Source organism: Cebus imitator, unplaced genomic scaffold, assembly GCF_001604975.1.
Source record: "Cebus imitator isolate Cc_AM_T3 unplaced genomic scaffold, Cebus_imitator-1.0 Scaffold3, whole genome shotgun sequence".
Classification (NCBI taxonomy): Eukaryota; Metazoa; Chordata; class Mammalia; order Primates; family Cebidae; genus Cebus; species Cebus imitator.
The window spans coordinates 4,394,980-4,411,931 of record NW_016107318.1 but is presented as its reverse complement, the minus strand read 5'-3'; the positions used below and the strand labels follow the sequence as shown (position 1 = coordinate 4,411,931).

General features: G+C 37.3%; 1 protein-coding gene across 1 annotated transcript in view; it reads left to right on the top strand.

Moving 5' to 3' along the window:
* Nucleotides 1-16,952, top strand: part of MIGA1 (mitoguardin 1) — a 76,826-nt gene that overhangs the window by 34,136 nt on the left and 25,738 nt on the right. The window contains exon 8 of the mRNA XM_037739255.1: nucleotides 14,908-15,008. Coding sequence (XP_037595183.1) covers nucleotides 14,908-15,008 — 101 coding nt within the window. The remainder of the gene's footprint in view (nucleotides 1-14,907; nucleotides 15,009-16,952) is intronic.

The following is a 16,952-nucleotide window of genomic DNA, read 5'->3' as shown; positions in this document are numbered from 1 at the left end:
TTTTTAAAAACAGGGTCTTTCTCTGATGCCCAGGCTGGAGTGCAGTGGCACAATCTTGGCCCACTGTCCCAAGTAGCCGAGACTACAGGCGTGCTGGCGACTACAGTCATGCACCACCACACTCAGCTACTTTCTGTATTTTTAGTAGAGACAGAGCTTCACCATGTTGGCCAGGCTGGTCTCAAACTCCTGACCTCATGATCCATCCACCTCGGCCTCCCAAAGTGCTGGGATTACAAGCGTGAGCCACCGGGCCTGGCCGAGTTAGTTCTCTAATAATGTAAAAATACTTTCCTCACTCACTTAAAAGAACGGTTAGTGTTGAGTGTGAGATGTTGAAGTCACTAGAGGGCAGCACATTTTATCTACATGTTGGATGCCTGTGACTCAGATGCTATTCTGTGTTGCTACTTGTAGCACTGGGAGCTAATGTAAGTCAACACTTGCTGGCGGGCTTTATATACACCTGCTACTGTAACTCACAATGAGAAAGAACATGGAGGCTATGCAGAGAAGACATGAAATAACATTAGTGTAGATTTCCATTAGTGTGCAAGTTCTTCTAGCTAACAGCATCTGAAAGTTATGTTTATGTTTATTTATAGCTTCTATTTTCAGATATTGTTAAATTATAATTGTTAAACTGTATTTTTTTTGTAACTTTTGAAGGCTTAACCAAAACCTCCAATACGATTTCAATTATATGTAGTATAACTTAGTAATTAAGAACATGGGCTTTGGAGTCAAACAAGCATGAGTTCAAATCCTAGCTCTACCTGTCTTGCTAGCTGAGATATTAAGCAAGCCTTGACTTTGCTTAGACAGCTTCTTCATCTGTAACGTGTAGGGCTATCTGAGGACCAACTTCATAGAACTGTGAGGATTAAGTGAAATACATCATATTTAGCACAGGCACATGGTAAACACTTATCTATTCATTATTGTAATTATAGTCTAACAGTTTAAAGAGGCCTGTTCTAAGCTGATTTAAAAATTTCATAGTTACAGATAGAAGGATGTCATATGTTCATAAGTTGTTCTACAGTGATTAGGGTTAGTTGTTCTAACCCTTTTTTCTGGATTAGAAATCATCTGAAAGGTTTGCAAAAAATAATTATTATAAGTATAGCTGAGGTTATTGGCTTTCTCTGATCTCTGACCTTGCCATGCATAAGAGGAAAACAAAAAGTGATAATGGATATACTGCCCCTTGCTGACATATCCTATTGTTAATAATTATTATTTGAGACAGGGTCTCGCTATGTTGCTTGGGCTGGAATGCAGTGGTGCGATCACAGCTTACCACAGCCTCAACTTCCTGAGTTCAAGTGACCCTCCCATCTCAGCTTCCTGAGTAGCTGGGACTACTGGTGTGCACTACCATGGCTGGCTGATTTTTTAAGTCTTTGTAGAGACAGAATCTCACTATGTCGCTGGTCTCGTCTTGAACTCCTGGGCTCAGACAATCCTTCTTCCTCAGCATCCCAAAGTGCTGGGATTACAGGCGTGAGCCATTGTGCCCAGTCTGGATTCTGAATAAATTGAGAACACAAAAAGAGCCTTTTTTTTAAATTTTAGGACGAAGTTTCGCTCTTGTTACCCAGGCTGGAGTCCAGTGGCATAATCTCGGCTCACTGCAACCTCCACCTCCCAGGTTCAAGCGATTCTCCTGCCTCACCCTCCCAAATAGCTGGGATTGTGGGCACCCAACACCACACCCAGCTAATTATTTTGTATTTTTAGTAGAGACAGGGTTTCACCATGTTGGCCAGGCTGGTCTTGAACACCTCATCTCAAGTGATCCTCCCCTCTCGGCCTCCCAAAGTGCTGAGATTACAGGAGTGACCCATTGTGCCTGGCCATAGAAGTTTTTTTAAATGTATTTCATTGTTTTGTTTTTAATGTTTGGATAGGTAGTTGCCTCAGCATCTCTCTTTGAATAATACATTCTTTTGTGGCTGATTTGCAAAGTGCCCCTTGTCGTATCTGAGGTCGCTTTCTGTGTGTCTTTTCTGGGCACTCTATTTTGTTCTGTTACTCCGTTTGTTTCCTGCATTGGTTTCACAGTATCTTAATTACTGTAGCTTTATATGGCTTCATGATAGATCTTGACACTTAGCAGGGTGAGTCCATTCACTGTGGGCTTTTTTTGAGACTTGTCATGACTATTCTTAGCCCTTTGCTTTTCCATGTGAAGTTTAGGACAGCTTGTCAAGTTTCATGAAAAACCCTTTTGGGATTTTGATTATGACATTGTATTTATAGGTCAGCTTAGGTGAATTTACGTTTTCATAACATTAACCTTTATATCTGTGAACATGATACGGTTCTTAGGTCTTCATTTATGTCTTTCGTAATGTTTTATAATGTTCTTCATAAATGTCTTATATGTCTTTTTCCCTAAGTCCCCTATAGATTCGTTGTCATTATAAGTGGTTTTTTTAAATTTACATTTTCTAATTTGTCATTGCTGGTATCTAAAATGTTGTTGGTTTTTGCGTTTGAATATTAATAACTCTTGTGAACTCTTATTAGTTGTAATACCAGTAATTTGACATAGGTTCTTTTAGAGTTTTTATTCAGACCACATATTATCTGGGAATGATAACAAGTTTATTTTTATTTCATCCTTTCAACACTTATTCTTTCATCCCTCTTTCCCACCCCCTCCCCCCTACCTCTGTCTTATCTCATCACTTTGGGTAGAGTGTTATAATCTTTTTTTGTCTGAAGGAAGCTGTGTCAGAAGGAAGACCATAAGTCAGCTGGCCCACTATACAGAATCAAAGACTGTGTTTCCCTGTAACTATAGACTCTCATTAAAGTAAAGGAACATTAATGGCAGAGACACCCATGGAGACTCTAAGGCAGATATAGCTTAAAAATCAATTTTTAAGTATTTATTTGTTTGCTGTGTGCCTTACACAGCAAATACTTAAACACAACTCTGAAGCATGTGATGAAATTCAGATAAAACAAGGTCTAATGTGCCTATTTTCAGGTTGCTTGTAGTCTGATTGGTTAACTAACACTTACATTTATGGACCAGTTAGAAAGCAATATAAGTTAGTATATTCTTCAATACCAAGCTGTTTCATAAGACTCAGAGCCTAAGCTCCATCCACACAGCAGAAGATCCTTCTTTAACTTTTCCTCACCACTTCCATTCCTTCCCATACCTCATAGTTGAAGTGCCCTCAGCCTGTTTAAGAGCCTAAGATAAGAGCTTGAAAGTAAACAGATCTTGTTTGGGATATGTAGGTTAATTAGTTAGTTATCTGCAGCTGTTTTTTGCTGCAATATCTGAATATATATGAAATTTGTTTGGAAATTTATTTATTTCAGATAAGAAGATAATGTATAGTGTATTTCTGCCTGATTGTTTTATCTTTCCTTAATAAGCAAGTAATTTTGCAAGCTTTGAAAAGTGGCTATAAATGGGTGGCAAATGCAAAAATGTTTGAGTCCAGAAACCTGTCTATGCTATAGATAATTTTTATACATTTCAAATATCACACAATAAAAGTATATATTTATATATTTTATAATAAACAGAAGTTTGTATTATCTGAACTATTGTGGTAAAAATTAGGCTTTAGTTGGCCACAACAGCAAATGAGATATTCTACCAATCTCTCATGAGGAAATTCTCATCTCCTACCAAAATGTGAGATTCAACCAATCTCTAACACCAAGTAATGACTTATATTTTAGGAGACTTCTGTTCCTGTCATATCATGAAGAATGTGTCATTACATGCTTTGGAAGTTTATTTTAGTAACAGTATATTCAGGAATTAACATTATTCTTTATCCGCTTTGGCTAGGCTGTTTGGGCAGGACTAAGTTGCTGTATTTAATGCCAGTTTAAAAGTAAACCAAGTGTGAGGTGGGAGGATCACTTAAGCCCAGGAAGTTGAGGCTGTAAGACCTTGTCTCAAAAAAAAATTTTTTTAAGTAAACCTAATTAATAATAGATGTATCTTGCCCACAGTTTCTTGGGGACATTATATAGCTGATATGGTTTAATGAATAAAGTTCCAACTTATTAATCTCTAATTTCTTTTCTAAAATTAACTGGAGTTCATATTTGTGTAGTTATACTTCCTATGAAGAGTAGTATATATTTGCAGTAGCAGTATTAGCAGGCAACTCTGAAGTCTGTATGATAAATATTATTGTTTTGGTGGAAGCAAAAGACTTTGAGATTCTTTTATATTGATGTCTAGGAACAGATTTAGGTCTTAAAAACAAACCAGGAATTTTTGTGGCTTTATTGAAAGCATTGCTTCACATATTTCAGATATGTGTTTAGGTGTCTTCCTAATCTATGTTTTTACAGAATGAACTCACAGAATCTTGGATCTGGAATATTGATTTACCAAACATTTAATTTCCTAGTATATATCAAACATGGTATAAGACACTGGAGAAATAAAGATGAAAATTTCATCTCTGCCTTTAGGCAGTGCAGAGTCTAGTTTTGGAAACAGGCATTAAAAATTACACAGTACCGTGGAGTAAGTACATAATAGCATGTTTATAAAGTGCTATGGGAACACCAAAGAAAAGCATGTGATCATTCATGAAGCGGGGCTCAAGGGAATATGTCACAGAAGGAGTGACACTTAAAAATAAAAAAAGGAAGCTGGGCGTGGTGGCTCACACTTGTAATCCAAGCACTTTGGAGGCCAAGGCGGGCAGATCACCTGAAGTTGGGAGTTCAAGACCAACCTGACCAACATGGTGAAACCCCCGTCTTAAATAAATAAATAAAATTTAAAATAAAAAAAGGTGGTCTGCTAGGGACACAGTTGAGAAAGAGCATTCCAAGCAGAGGGACGCACCATGGATCAGGGTGCACACTGGAGCCTGTTTAGGGAATTACACGTTCTTTGATATGTCTTGGGAACACAATATATGTGGGAGAGTGGTGGGAAATGAACCTAGAGAGCTGGGCAGGATGTAAATTATGAAGGTCCTTGCTTTGTACCTTTAGGCAAAAGGGAGCCATTGAGGATTATAAGAAATCATAATAAAATCTTTTTTTTTTTTTTTTTGAGACAGAGTCTTGCTCTGTTGCCATGTGCCAGGCAGGAGTGTAGTGGCATGATCTTGGCTCACTCTAACCCCCACCTCCCAGCTTCAAGCAATTCTCCTGCCTCAGCCTCCTCAGTAGCCGGGACTACAGGCGCAAGCCACCATGCCCAGCTAATTTTTGTGTTTTTAGTATAGATGGGTTTCACCATGTTGGCCAGGATGGTCTCGATCTCTTGACCTCATGATCCGCCCGCCTTGGCCTCCCAAAGTGTTGGGATTACAGGCGTGAGCCACTGCGCCCAGCCCATAATCAAATTTATGGGTTTTAAGAAGTCTGGAAGTGTGGCTGGCACAGTTTAAATATTTTATCCATTTTTGTTGCTGCTCCTTTATAAGATTTTATTGAGTCAGTGAGACATCCTTTAAGGGAAAATTAGAGATTTTGCCAGCTTGGTGCTGACTGCACAAAATCTCTGGCAGAGTATAGGAAAAGCTGTCAAGTAAAACCTCTTGACCACTAGAGAGATGTTATTCTTCTTTTTTGGTAAGCAGCCAGATAGAACATTTAGAAATACTGAATGAACTTGGCAACAAGAAGAAATACCTCGGCCTAACATCTTACGTTAAATGTCAGTCCCAAGTTGAAGCTCTAAGACCTTGTCCTCTCCCTTTCCTGCAGAATCATTGTGGCTGGAGGATAAACTCCCTGTGAGTTTATTTTTAGGGAATGATATGAATTGCCAGCTTAAGTTGTATACTCAGACATCTAAATATAAAGAGTACAAATTGTACAACGTATGAGAAATTTGGCTTAGTGATTTTCTGCCATGTGTTAAGGCTCATAACCTTAATTTCAAAGGGTTTACTAATACTATAAAATGAAACTTAACTGGTATAATGCAAGTTAAAATAGGTTCAGAGAAGAAAGCAATATAATGAAAATTGTTGCGGTCCCAGAAACATGAGAAATTGCAGCTGCTTGCCTTTGCCTGTTTCGTGTTGAAGTTATGTCTTAACGGCTTGGATTTTTATGTCTAGGACCATCACTGCCCATATGAGACCTTTGTGTGATTTAGACAAAGGGCCATCCATGTAAGCCCCTTGGGAAGGGCACCTTTGTGCTGAGAAGAAGGTCTACTTTCCTTCAGGAAAATGCAGGTCTAGTATTTGGGCTGGATTTCTGCCCCCACTTATTCCCTTGGCAAGGGACCTTTGTATAATATACCTCGTGGCCCTGCTCAAGTATCTGTAACTGCAGACCCAATCTTAATGACTTCTTGCTCCACTTTGTGTTACTCTAATCACTTTGTTCTTCTTTAAATGAAAGTGGCGGGGATGGAGGTTTGGGGGAGAGGGCATAGAAAATGGTGTTACTCATCTAAAGTGTTTGAATGGTTCCTACTCCCTTTCCTTCTATTACTCAGTTTGCATTGGCAGCTGTACTTCCCAGTTAGGAATCACAGTTGTTGTGTTGGTCAATCACAGTATATAAAAGTTTTGATAAATAGGAAACACCGGAGACAACTATTGTGAAAATCTTCTTTTGGGTAATATCAGGCTGTTTTGTACATATATTACCATTTCACATAGGTGAAAGTTTGTAAGTCATCACAAATCAGGAATTTTGACAAGTTCTCCTTTTTTTAAAATTCTTCTCACCACCTCATCATATATAACTTTTTTTTTCTTTTTTAGAGGAACAGGGTCTCACTCTGTTGCCCAGGCTGGAGTGCAGTGGCATAATCCTAGCTCACTGCAGCCTCAAACTCCTAGGGTCAAGTTATCCTCCTGCCTCAGCCTCCTGAACAGCTGGAACTACATTGTACGCACTACCATGCCTGGAAAATTTTTCACTGTAGAGACAGAATTTCGCTATGTTGCCTGGGCTGGTCTTGAACTCTTGTGCTTAAGTGGTCCTCCTGCCCCAGCCTCCCAAAGCACCAGGACTACAGGCATGAGCCATTGCTCCTGCCCCAAGTTTTCTTTTCTTTTGTTTCAGTGGGTTTTATTTTCTCTTTTCAATATTGAGGTATGTTGAAGTTAAAAATCAAGAAAATATCTTAACTCCTTTAGTTTTTCACTTTCTGAAATTATGTTGTTTTTGATTTTTATATTCAACTTTGTTCTTTCTCTCAAATTATACTGTAGCATTTTAAAACAAATCAGAAAATGAAAATTATTCAAAGTGTGTATGGGCAGATAGTCATACAGAATAAACAAAGAGCAGCAGTGGTTTCCTAGACTTGATTATTTAAACAAATTATAACAGACTCTGTTTGGAAATAGCTCATCTTGTCGACACCAGAAACTTTTCCATTTTTAATAAAAGCATAGAAAGGACAAGGTTCCAAGTCATATTTTAACTGCTGAGTATCACCTGGAGAATAGCTGTTGACATAGAAGTCAGATGGCAGAGACAATTGGCAGGCTTCCTTTTCTAGCTGGTATTATAAAATCTACAGTGGACAGCCTGGATTTTAAAAGAAGAGTGGCATCTTTGGAATCTCTGCTAGAATCTGCTGAGGTTAAAATAGACCCAGTGTTTTCTAAGTGTCAGAAAATGGAATGTGCCTAGGGATGGCAAAAATGAGATGTAGAAAACCCACTTGGATTTGTCTAAGGAAATAGATCCAGTCCTGAAATCCCAAGTTCCAGAACTTCTAGTTTTCTTTCAGACTTTTAAAGCAAATCCTGTTTTGGAAAAAACTCAAGTAATATGTGAATTATGAGATTGCAAAAGAAGGAGTAAGGCTTGAATCCAGTCAGATTTTTGGCCTAGAATATATGACAATTGAGTTAAGAGTAAACATTATAGTTTTAATGTACTTCCAAAGAATAGTGTTTATATCTGTATACAGTGAATGTTTTAAAAGTTCTGGGTAAACTGAGACAGGTTAATTTTTTTTTTTTAATTTTAGATTTACTTATTTTAAAATGTTACCAAAAATAAAAAAGAGCTACTTCATGCCAGTGTGGTAATTTACAGAGTATTTTTAATGTGCAATCAGCCAGTTGGTGGAAAGCATTTAAAAATGCACTTCTAATGTTCATTACATTCATTAAGGGTAAGCTGCATATTTCAGGTTTATAAGATAGTATGATAAGTTTAGTTAATTTAGGGCTGGCTATTAGAAACGTAAGGAATTTCCCAGGTACGGTGGCTCATGCTTGTAATCCCAGCACTTTGGGAGGTCAAGACAGGTGGATCACTTGAAGTCAGGAGATCAAGACCAGCCTGGCCAACATGGTGAAATCCCATCTCTACTAAAAATACAGAAATTAGCTGGGCATGGTGGTGCACGCCTCTAATTCTAGCTGCTTGGTAGGTGGAGGTACAAAAATTACTTCAACACGGGAGGTGGAGGTTGCAGTGAACCGAGATCGCTCCACTGCATTCCAGCCTGGGCAGCAGAGCAAGACTGTTTCAAAAAAAAAAAAAAGAAACATAAATTTGACAGGGTTCTCAAAACAAGTTAAAGTCATAGGCAAAATGACCCAGAGGTAGTATATGATAGGCTCTCTAGAGATTTTTACGTCCTGGGGATGGTCCATTTATAATAATACATTTTAGCTTACATGAACAAATATTTAAGTGTTTATCATGTGTTCAGTAAGCTCCTGAGAACTGTAGGAACACCAGGAAAAACAAAAATGGAAGGGAAAGAAAGTAAAGAAAGTCCCTCCCCTCAAGTTGTTTTACAAATGGGAATACTGAGGAACACAGAAGATAAGAAACTTGCTCAAGTTTACACAGCTAATAAGTAACAGAGTCAGCATCGGGATTCAAGCTGTCTAGCTCTAGAACCCATGGTGTTAACACTTTTCCTAAGCTGCCTTACATAGAAGCAAAAAAATAGATAAATTTTGGAGGATGCTTAGAAGGGATAATACTTGAGCTGAGTATTAAAAACAAAAGTGCTTGTGGGTAGCATGGGGCAAGGGATAAACAAATATGAACAAGGAATGCTCTAACAGCACTTATCCAATAGAAATAGAATGTGAGCTACAAATGTAAATTTAAGATTTCTAATAGCCACATTAAAGGCTCAAAAGAAACAGATAAAATTAATTTTAATATATTTTCTTAACCCCAGTATGTACTAATAAGATGTTTTCTATTTTTTGGTACTAAGTCTTCAAAACCTATTGTGTCTTTTACACTTACAGCACATGTCATTTCATGTGTTTAATAGACACATATAACTAGGAGCTACTGTATTGGACACCAGGGCTCCATAGTTTTATAGTATAGAATCTGGTATCAGATGACCTGAGTTTGAATCCTACCATTCTCTTTCTTAGATGTGTAAGTATGTAGCAGCTACTTAACCTCTCTGTGCCTTAGCTTCCTGATACATAAAATGAGAAAACTAATAGTATCTTACCTCATCAAAGGGTTATTGTGGGGATTAAAAATAACATAATAAATGTAAAGCATGTAACTTGATATTTGGCAAGTATTGAATGAAAAATAAGTGTTTACTTTAATTAATTGTATTACTCTTCTATTGTTGTGATTAAATAGCAAACATCCCTTAGTTTCCATGTCCTCTCCTTCTTGAAAGCATTTGGTTATCTCCACTTAAACATTCCCACTTAAAATTCTAAGCCAATCACTAAATAGCAAAGAAAGGTTACAGAATTAGAGAAAAAAGGTTATGAATGATATATGCTTGGCATTATACACTACTACTATTGTTGGTATTCACTACAGGGTACAAATAAATTAGTTTCAATTTGCTGTTTAACACACTTATCAGGTCTTTTGACTTTTGAATCTAGCATCATTATAGATGCTTTCCCAATCAGGACATAAAATTCATGTCTGGTAATAATTTACAGCATCATTGCCAACACTGAAATATAGAAAGCATTCATTGTCTTACCTGCCTTCCTCCTGCCTTCGAAGCTCTCTGATTGAGCCTTTTCTGCTCTCAGCTATTTGGGACCAAGATATATAGTTGATATTGTTTTCTTTTCTTTCCTTCTATTTAAATCCTTAGAGGAAAGTACACAAAACAAAAAAATACAATGATTTATCATACATTCTTATATAACTACTATGTAGGACAAAATGTAAAACATTGCCAAATTTCCAGATGGATCTTCCTGTAATTCCTTCCATTCACCTGCAGAATGAACCGCTGTCCTGATGCTCAGGCCAATTACCTTCTAGCTTTTTAAAAATTTATTTAGAGATGGAGTCTCACTCTGTTACCCAGGCTGGAGTGCAGTGGTGTGATATCAGCTCACTGCAGCCTCCACCTCCGGGGCTCAAGCGATTCTCGTGCCTCAGACTCCTAAGTAGCTTGGATTACAAGTGCCCACCACCATGCCTGGCTAATTTTTGTATTATTTGTAGAGGCATGGTTTTGTCATGTTGTCCAGGCTGGTCTCAGACTCCTGACCTCAGGTGATCCGCCTACCTTGGCCTCCCAAAGTGCTGGGATTACAGGTGTGAGCTACCATGCCTGGCCACCTTCTAGCTTTTAAAAATAATTTTATCACTAAGTGTGTTTAGTTTTGTCCATTTTTGAATTTTGCATGAATGAATTTAATGATTTTTCATTATGAGTGAATTTTGCAAATAATTCTTCACTCAACATACTATTAGATTGATCTATGATACTGCTTGTAGCAGCAATTCATTTATTTTCATTGTTATATAGTATTTCATTGTATGAATATACTATAGTTTGTTTATTCTATATTTGGACATTTTTTCTAGTTTGGGGCTATTATAAAAAGTGTTGTTATGAACACCCTAATACACGTAAGCATGCATTTCTGTAAAACACACCCAAGGGTAGAATTGCTAGGTCATAGAGAAAGCAATCTTGAACTTTCATATGCAATGCCAAACTTTTCAAAGTGGTTCTACCAATTGTTTCCACCAGTGGTGTGTGAGAGTTTCCACTGACCATGTCCAGTTAGTGATTCTGGTAGGTGTATAATGATATTTCATTGTGGTTTTAGGATTTTTTTTTTTTTTGGCTGAGAAAAATTCAGTAAGAGTTTTCTGAAAATATGAAGGTGAAGCCTTTGGGATTTTTCCTTTTTTTTTTTTTTTTTTTTTTTTTTTTTTTTTTTTTTTTTTTTTTTTTTTTTTTTTTAGAGTTAGGTGCCATTCTGTCACCTAGGCTGGAGTGTAGTGGCGCGATCATGGCTCACTGCAGCCTTGAACTCATGAGTTTAAGCGATTCTCCCACATCAGCCTCCCAAGAAGCTGGAACTTTAGGTTTGCACCACCACACTCTGCTAACTTTTTAAATTTTTTGTAAAGCTGGAGTCTCTCTGTTGCCCAGGCTGATCTTGAACTCCGGGGGTTCAAGAGATCCTCCCGCCTCAGCCTCCAAAAGTGTTGATACTATAGACATGAGCCATTGCCTCTGGCTGCCCTTGGTTTTCAGCTTTCCATGCTGTCACTGTCTTTCAATACCACAGTCATGTTGATATACTTTTTGTTTTGTTTTGTTTTGTTTTGTTTTGTCACCCAGGCCGGAATACAGTGGTACAATCTTGGCTCACTGCAGCCCCTGCCTCCCAGGCTCAAGCATTCCTTCCACCTTCCCTCCCAAGTAGCTCAGACTACAGATATGTGCCACTGTGCCAGCTAACTTTTTGTAAAGACAGGGTTTTGCCATATTTCCCAGGCTGACTTTGAACTAGGCTTAAGAGATTCGCGTGCTTCAGCCTCCCAAAGTGCTGGACTTACAGGTGTGAACTGCTGTGCCCAGCCAAGAGTTGATGATACTTTTAAGAAAGTATTTTAAACTTGAATTGGATGTATGAAAGCAGTTAGTTTGGGATATTGCCCAAGATTCTTTCTTTATACTTTTTATTATCATATCTAAAAAACAGATGTATTATTTATCTTTATAATTATTTAGCTGCCATTCCAGGAATCATAGCAATTACTGAGATAAGAGGTATAGTCTGTGGTTTACGGACTTGAATTTAGTGAGTAAATCTTTCTAGTTCCTCTGGAATTGAGCCTTTTTTTGTTGTTAGATTTTTTTTTAAAAAATAAAGTCCAACCATGGTAACTGATCTGGATGACATCGAATGGCTGGTTACTGTTGAAAAACAGACTTTTAACAGCTCATGGGTAATGTCTGAAAGGTAAAGTGACACTAGATTAATATCTATATTCTACTCTGAAAATAGCAAAAGCCATATGGAACCAAGAGTTAATTGACTTGTAAATTTAATCCCATTCTCGGTTGACACAGTGGCTCATGCCTGTAATCCCAGCACTTTGGAAGGCCAAGGCCAGCAGATCACCTGAGGTCAGGAGTTTGAGACCAGCCTGACCAACATGGAGAAACCCTGTCTCTACTAAAAACACAAAATTAGCCAGGTATGGTGATGCATGCCTGTAATCCCAGCTACTCGGGAGGCTGAGGCAGGAGAATCCCTTGAACCAGGGAGGTGGAGGTTGCGGTGAGCTGAGACCATGCCATTGCACTCCAGCTTGGGCAGCAGGAGTGAAACTCTGTCTCCAAAAAAAAAAATTTAATCCCAGTCCAATAATGCCGTGACGTAATGAAAATTGTAACTGTGATTTCTTTTTGTGCAAGTAATACTCAGAATGGAAAATAATGAAGATAATGCTTTGAAGGTTGTACACGAGGATTAAATTTTGTATAAAATTTCATTGTGTGTGTTGGTGTTTAAAAAATCTTAATATGCACCGAAAAGAGAATTATGGAAGTTTTTCTGGATAATTGAGTGTCCAGAAATACTAGTTTGATAGCAATTTATAAGTGTGAAACAATTATGTTGTTTTATTCCCTAGTTTAAAGGAAAAATGTATATTTCTAAAATATTTTTATAATAGAATAATTTAACCTTAGATTTTGTCACATTAATAGTCATTTAGTAATAGAAAAGTTTTTTAAGATGAAAAGTTTTAGGTGCTTTAAAAGGATTGATGTAAGCGTTATCTGAAAACAATTATAATTTAAACTTGGAAGGTAAATACTTAAAACGTAAAGTCTGATCTCATCAAACATAAAGTAGGAAAAAAATATGTGTATGGTTATTTTTGTTACTTAATAAGAGTGAACCTTGTACTAATTGTGGTTTATTCTCTCTTCTGCTTGTTGTAGAGCTTGGAATATAATGGCTGTACAACTTTTGATTTTAACATTTTATTGAAACTAAATTGATGCTTTGAATAAAAGAAACCTCGACACTTCCTGTGTAGAGTCACAAGTTGTATTTTCTGATACTGACAGGTTTTAAACAGAATTTGAAAGATTTCTAGTAAAGGCAATAAATTTTATTTTTGGAAAAATTGCAAAATGGAAATTTGGATGAATGAAAGCCAAGGAGATTTCTGGTATTTTTCTTTGTTTTTTCTTTCTTTCTTTTTTTTTTCTTTTTTGGGGTAGAGACAAGGTCTCACTCTGACATCCAGGCTGGAGTGCAGTGGTGCAGTCATAGCTCACTGCAGCCTCAAACTCCTGCAGTCAAGCAATTTTCCTGCCTCAGCCACCTGAGCATGTGCCACACACCTGGCTTTTTTTTTTTTTTTTTTTTTTTTTGAGAAGAGGTCTCACTGTGTTTCCCAGGCCGATCTCAAAACTCCTGGACTCAAATGATCCTCCTGCCTTAGCCTCCAAAAGCACTGGGATGATAACAGGCATGAGCCACCTCAGCCAGCTGGTTTCATTTTAAAGAAGATAGTGTCTGTCAAATTTAACAGATTGAGAATCAAAATAAGAAAAATCTATATATATTTTATTTTTTGGTCTTTTCATACTTGAAATTTATCACTTGAAGATAAATTTTGAAGTTGATCACTTGTTTTCTCCATTATAGTCACATATGTAAACAGTAAATTGTTTGAAAATTTAATGTTAACAATTAGATTCCTGATAATAGTATACGAGGATATTCATACTGGCATTCCGAATGACAAGTATTGCTAACAGCCCGTCTTGGTTCATTTCCAAAGAATGTGAACTTTTTCAACCTTTTAAAACTTGGCGGTCACTCGTATTTGACCCTCAGGTAAGCAGAGCAAACATCAGGGACCCAGATCTTATCGTTTTTGGCCATTCAGTTTTTGAAGTAGGCCTCGTTAAAGCCTGAAAAAGTCACAGATATCTTCTTGGATTGTTTTCTGTTGTTGTTTTTGAGATGGAGTCTTGATCTGTTCCCTGACTGGAGTGCAGTTGTGTGATCTTGGCTCACTGCAACCTCCACCTCCTGGGTTCAAGCAATTCTTGTGCCTTAGCCTCCTAAGTAGCTGGGACTACAGGTATGCACTTGGCTAATTTTTGTATTTTTTCAGTAGAGACGGGGTTTTGCCGTGTTGGCCAGGCTGGTCTCAAACTCCTGACCTCAGGTGATCTGCCCACCTCCGCCACCCAGAATGCTGATAATTACAGGTGTGAGCCACCACGCCCAGCCTTGAATTGTTTAATTGATCAGCTTATCACAAGTGACAGGCCACACATTTATGTTAATAATTTAGTTAATTTAAATGAACCTACAAGTTCTTCTAATTTGGGCAAGACCACTTACAAATAAATTGCTGTGTTTCAAATTAGCTGTGATAGGTGCTGATTTTACCATGTAAGTAGATAATTCAACTCTGGTTATTATTAACTGAAAAGCCCTTTTAATCAAAAATTAAGCTTAATTCCTTTTTAAATTAAAAATGAATATTTGCTTTATAATACTCTCTACTTGGCAGAGTTTCAGATTCAGGTAAACAATGGATACTAACTGTTTTCGTTTTAGACACTAGTAGTCTGAATAAAGACTCAGGGAAAAAATCAAAATCAAGCCATGGGATGTGAAATACTGCAATGACATGGAATATCACTTTCTGAACTTTTCATCTTTTACTTTTAAGATAGAGATACAGATACCACCATGAAGGGGAATGTGGATGACTTTGGCCTACGAGACACCTTGAGCATCGCATCCACGGATTCCTTTGCTTCAGCAGCAGAGGTAGGACATGTGTTTTCCTAATGAGTATTTCTGTTTCTTTTTTGCTGGAAAGATCAGTCTTGTCATTATACTGTAATTCCGTTCAGTCACTATTTAGCATCTGTCATGTGGTAGGTACCAGGATATAAAAATGAATAAATCTAACATGAAAATAAGCTCCTACAGGAGCTTACCATCTTCTTAAGGAGATGGACCTGTAAACACATGGTTTAGATGGGCATTTTCATATACTGTAGATTACAGGAGAGGCATATAAATTAGTATGTTAATGGAAAGAAATGTTTCAGCTTATATCAAGAGTTTTAAAGATGTTCAGTTTCTTTAGTTCAGAAATCATACTTCTAGATTTTTGTTCTAAGAAAATGATCAAAGATTTTATATATATAAATCTTGACTGTTGGCCAGGTGCAGTGGCTCATGCCTGTAGTCCCAATACTACAGGCTGAGGTGGAAGGATTGCTTGAGCTCAGGAGTTTGAGACCAGCCTGGGCAACATAGTGAGACCTTGTCTCTACAAAAAATTTAAAAAATTAACCAGATGTGATGGTGAGTAGCGTATAGTTCTGGTTCAGGAAGCTGAGTTGGAAGGATCCCTTAAGCCCAAGAGGTTGAGACTGCAGTGGGCCATGATTGTGCCACTGCACTCCAGACTGGGTGACAGAGCAAGATCCTGTCTCAAAAAAAATAATTAAAAATACACACACACACACACACACACACACACACACACACAAATTCACTGTGGCATTTTAGTAACAATGAAAAACTGAAAAAACAATCTAATGCCAAATTATGCTATGCTTGTAATTAGAAATACAGAGCTATAAACATGGTTCCAATAATTTTAATGACATGAGGGAACATAAGTGAAAAGAGTAGTATGTAAAGTTTTATACAGATTGTATGATTATAATTTTGTAAAAAGGAAACAAAAACGTGCACGATATAGAAGAATATAGGCAAAGGAAAAAAGGCTAACTATAAACAAACAGTAGTGATAACTGAATTATAAATCTGTGGGTAATTTGTTTTTCACTGAGATTTAAATTTTGTACCAAAAGAGACTGCTTGAAAAGAGGTCATCTTTTGTTTTTATTTTTATATTAAAACAGCTTTAAAAATTACATGTGGCCAATTTTATCTCAGATTTGCATTTTTACAGTAGATTTTGGATATTAAAATTTTAGGTGCTCTTTTTTTTTATATAAATAGTATTATGCATCTAGCTGGGCATGGTGACTTATGCCTGTTATCCCAGAACTTTGCGAGGCCGAGGGAGGCAGATCACCTGAGGTCAGGAGGTTGAGACCAGCCTGGTCAACCTGGTGAAATCCCGTTTCTACTAAAAATTCAAAAATTAGCAGTGTTATGGTGGTGCATGCCTGTAATCACAGTTACTCAGGAGGCTGAGGCACAAGAATCTCTTGAACCTGGGAGGTGGAGGTTGCAGTGTGCCAAGATCATACCACTGCACTCCAGCCTGGGCAACAGAGTGAGACTCTGTCTCACACAGACGTGCGCAAGAATAGTATTACACATCTGTAACTGATGTGTGAATTTTATCTCTAGGGCGGAAGCTTTAGATACTCCAATACCTGTACCTTAAACCTTGATTCTGCCTTTTTAAAAGCAGTACTGATTCATGTATTTCATCCTCCCAAGGTTTTTCTGTATGTGTATATTTCTGCCATCACTTACAGTATCATCTTCTAATTGTTTACATTGAAAAAAATATTTTTCTACCTATAAGTTTTCAGTAGACAGAATATATCTACTTGTTCAACAGGAAAGCTGTTTCCTCTTCCTTTTACTATTTGTTATATACATGTTTATTTTTCTGTTCTGTAGATGCTACGTCCTAGATGTTTTGTAAGGAGAAAAATTGCTATACACTTTGCACTTTTTTCCATTGTTAGGAACAGTGTACCTAATTGCTCTAAAGTG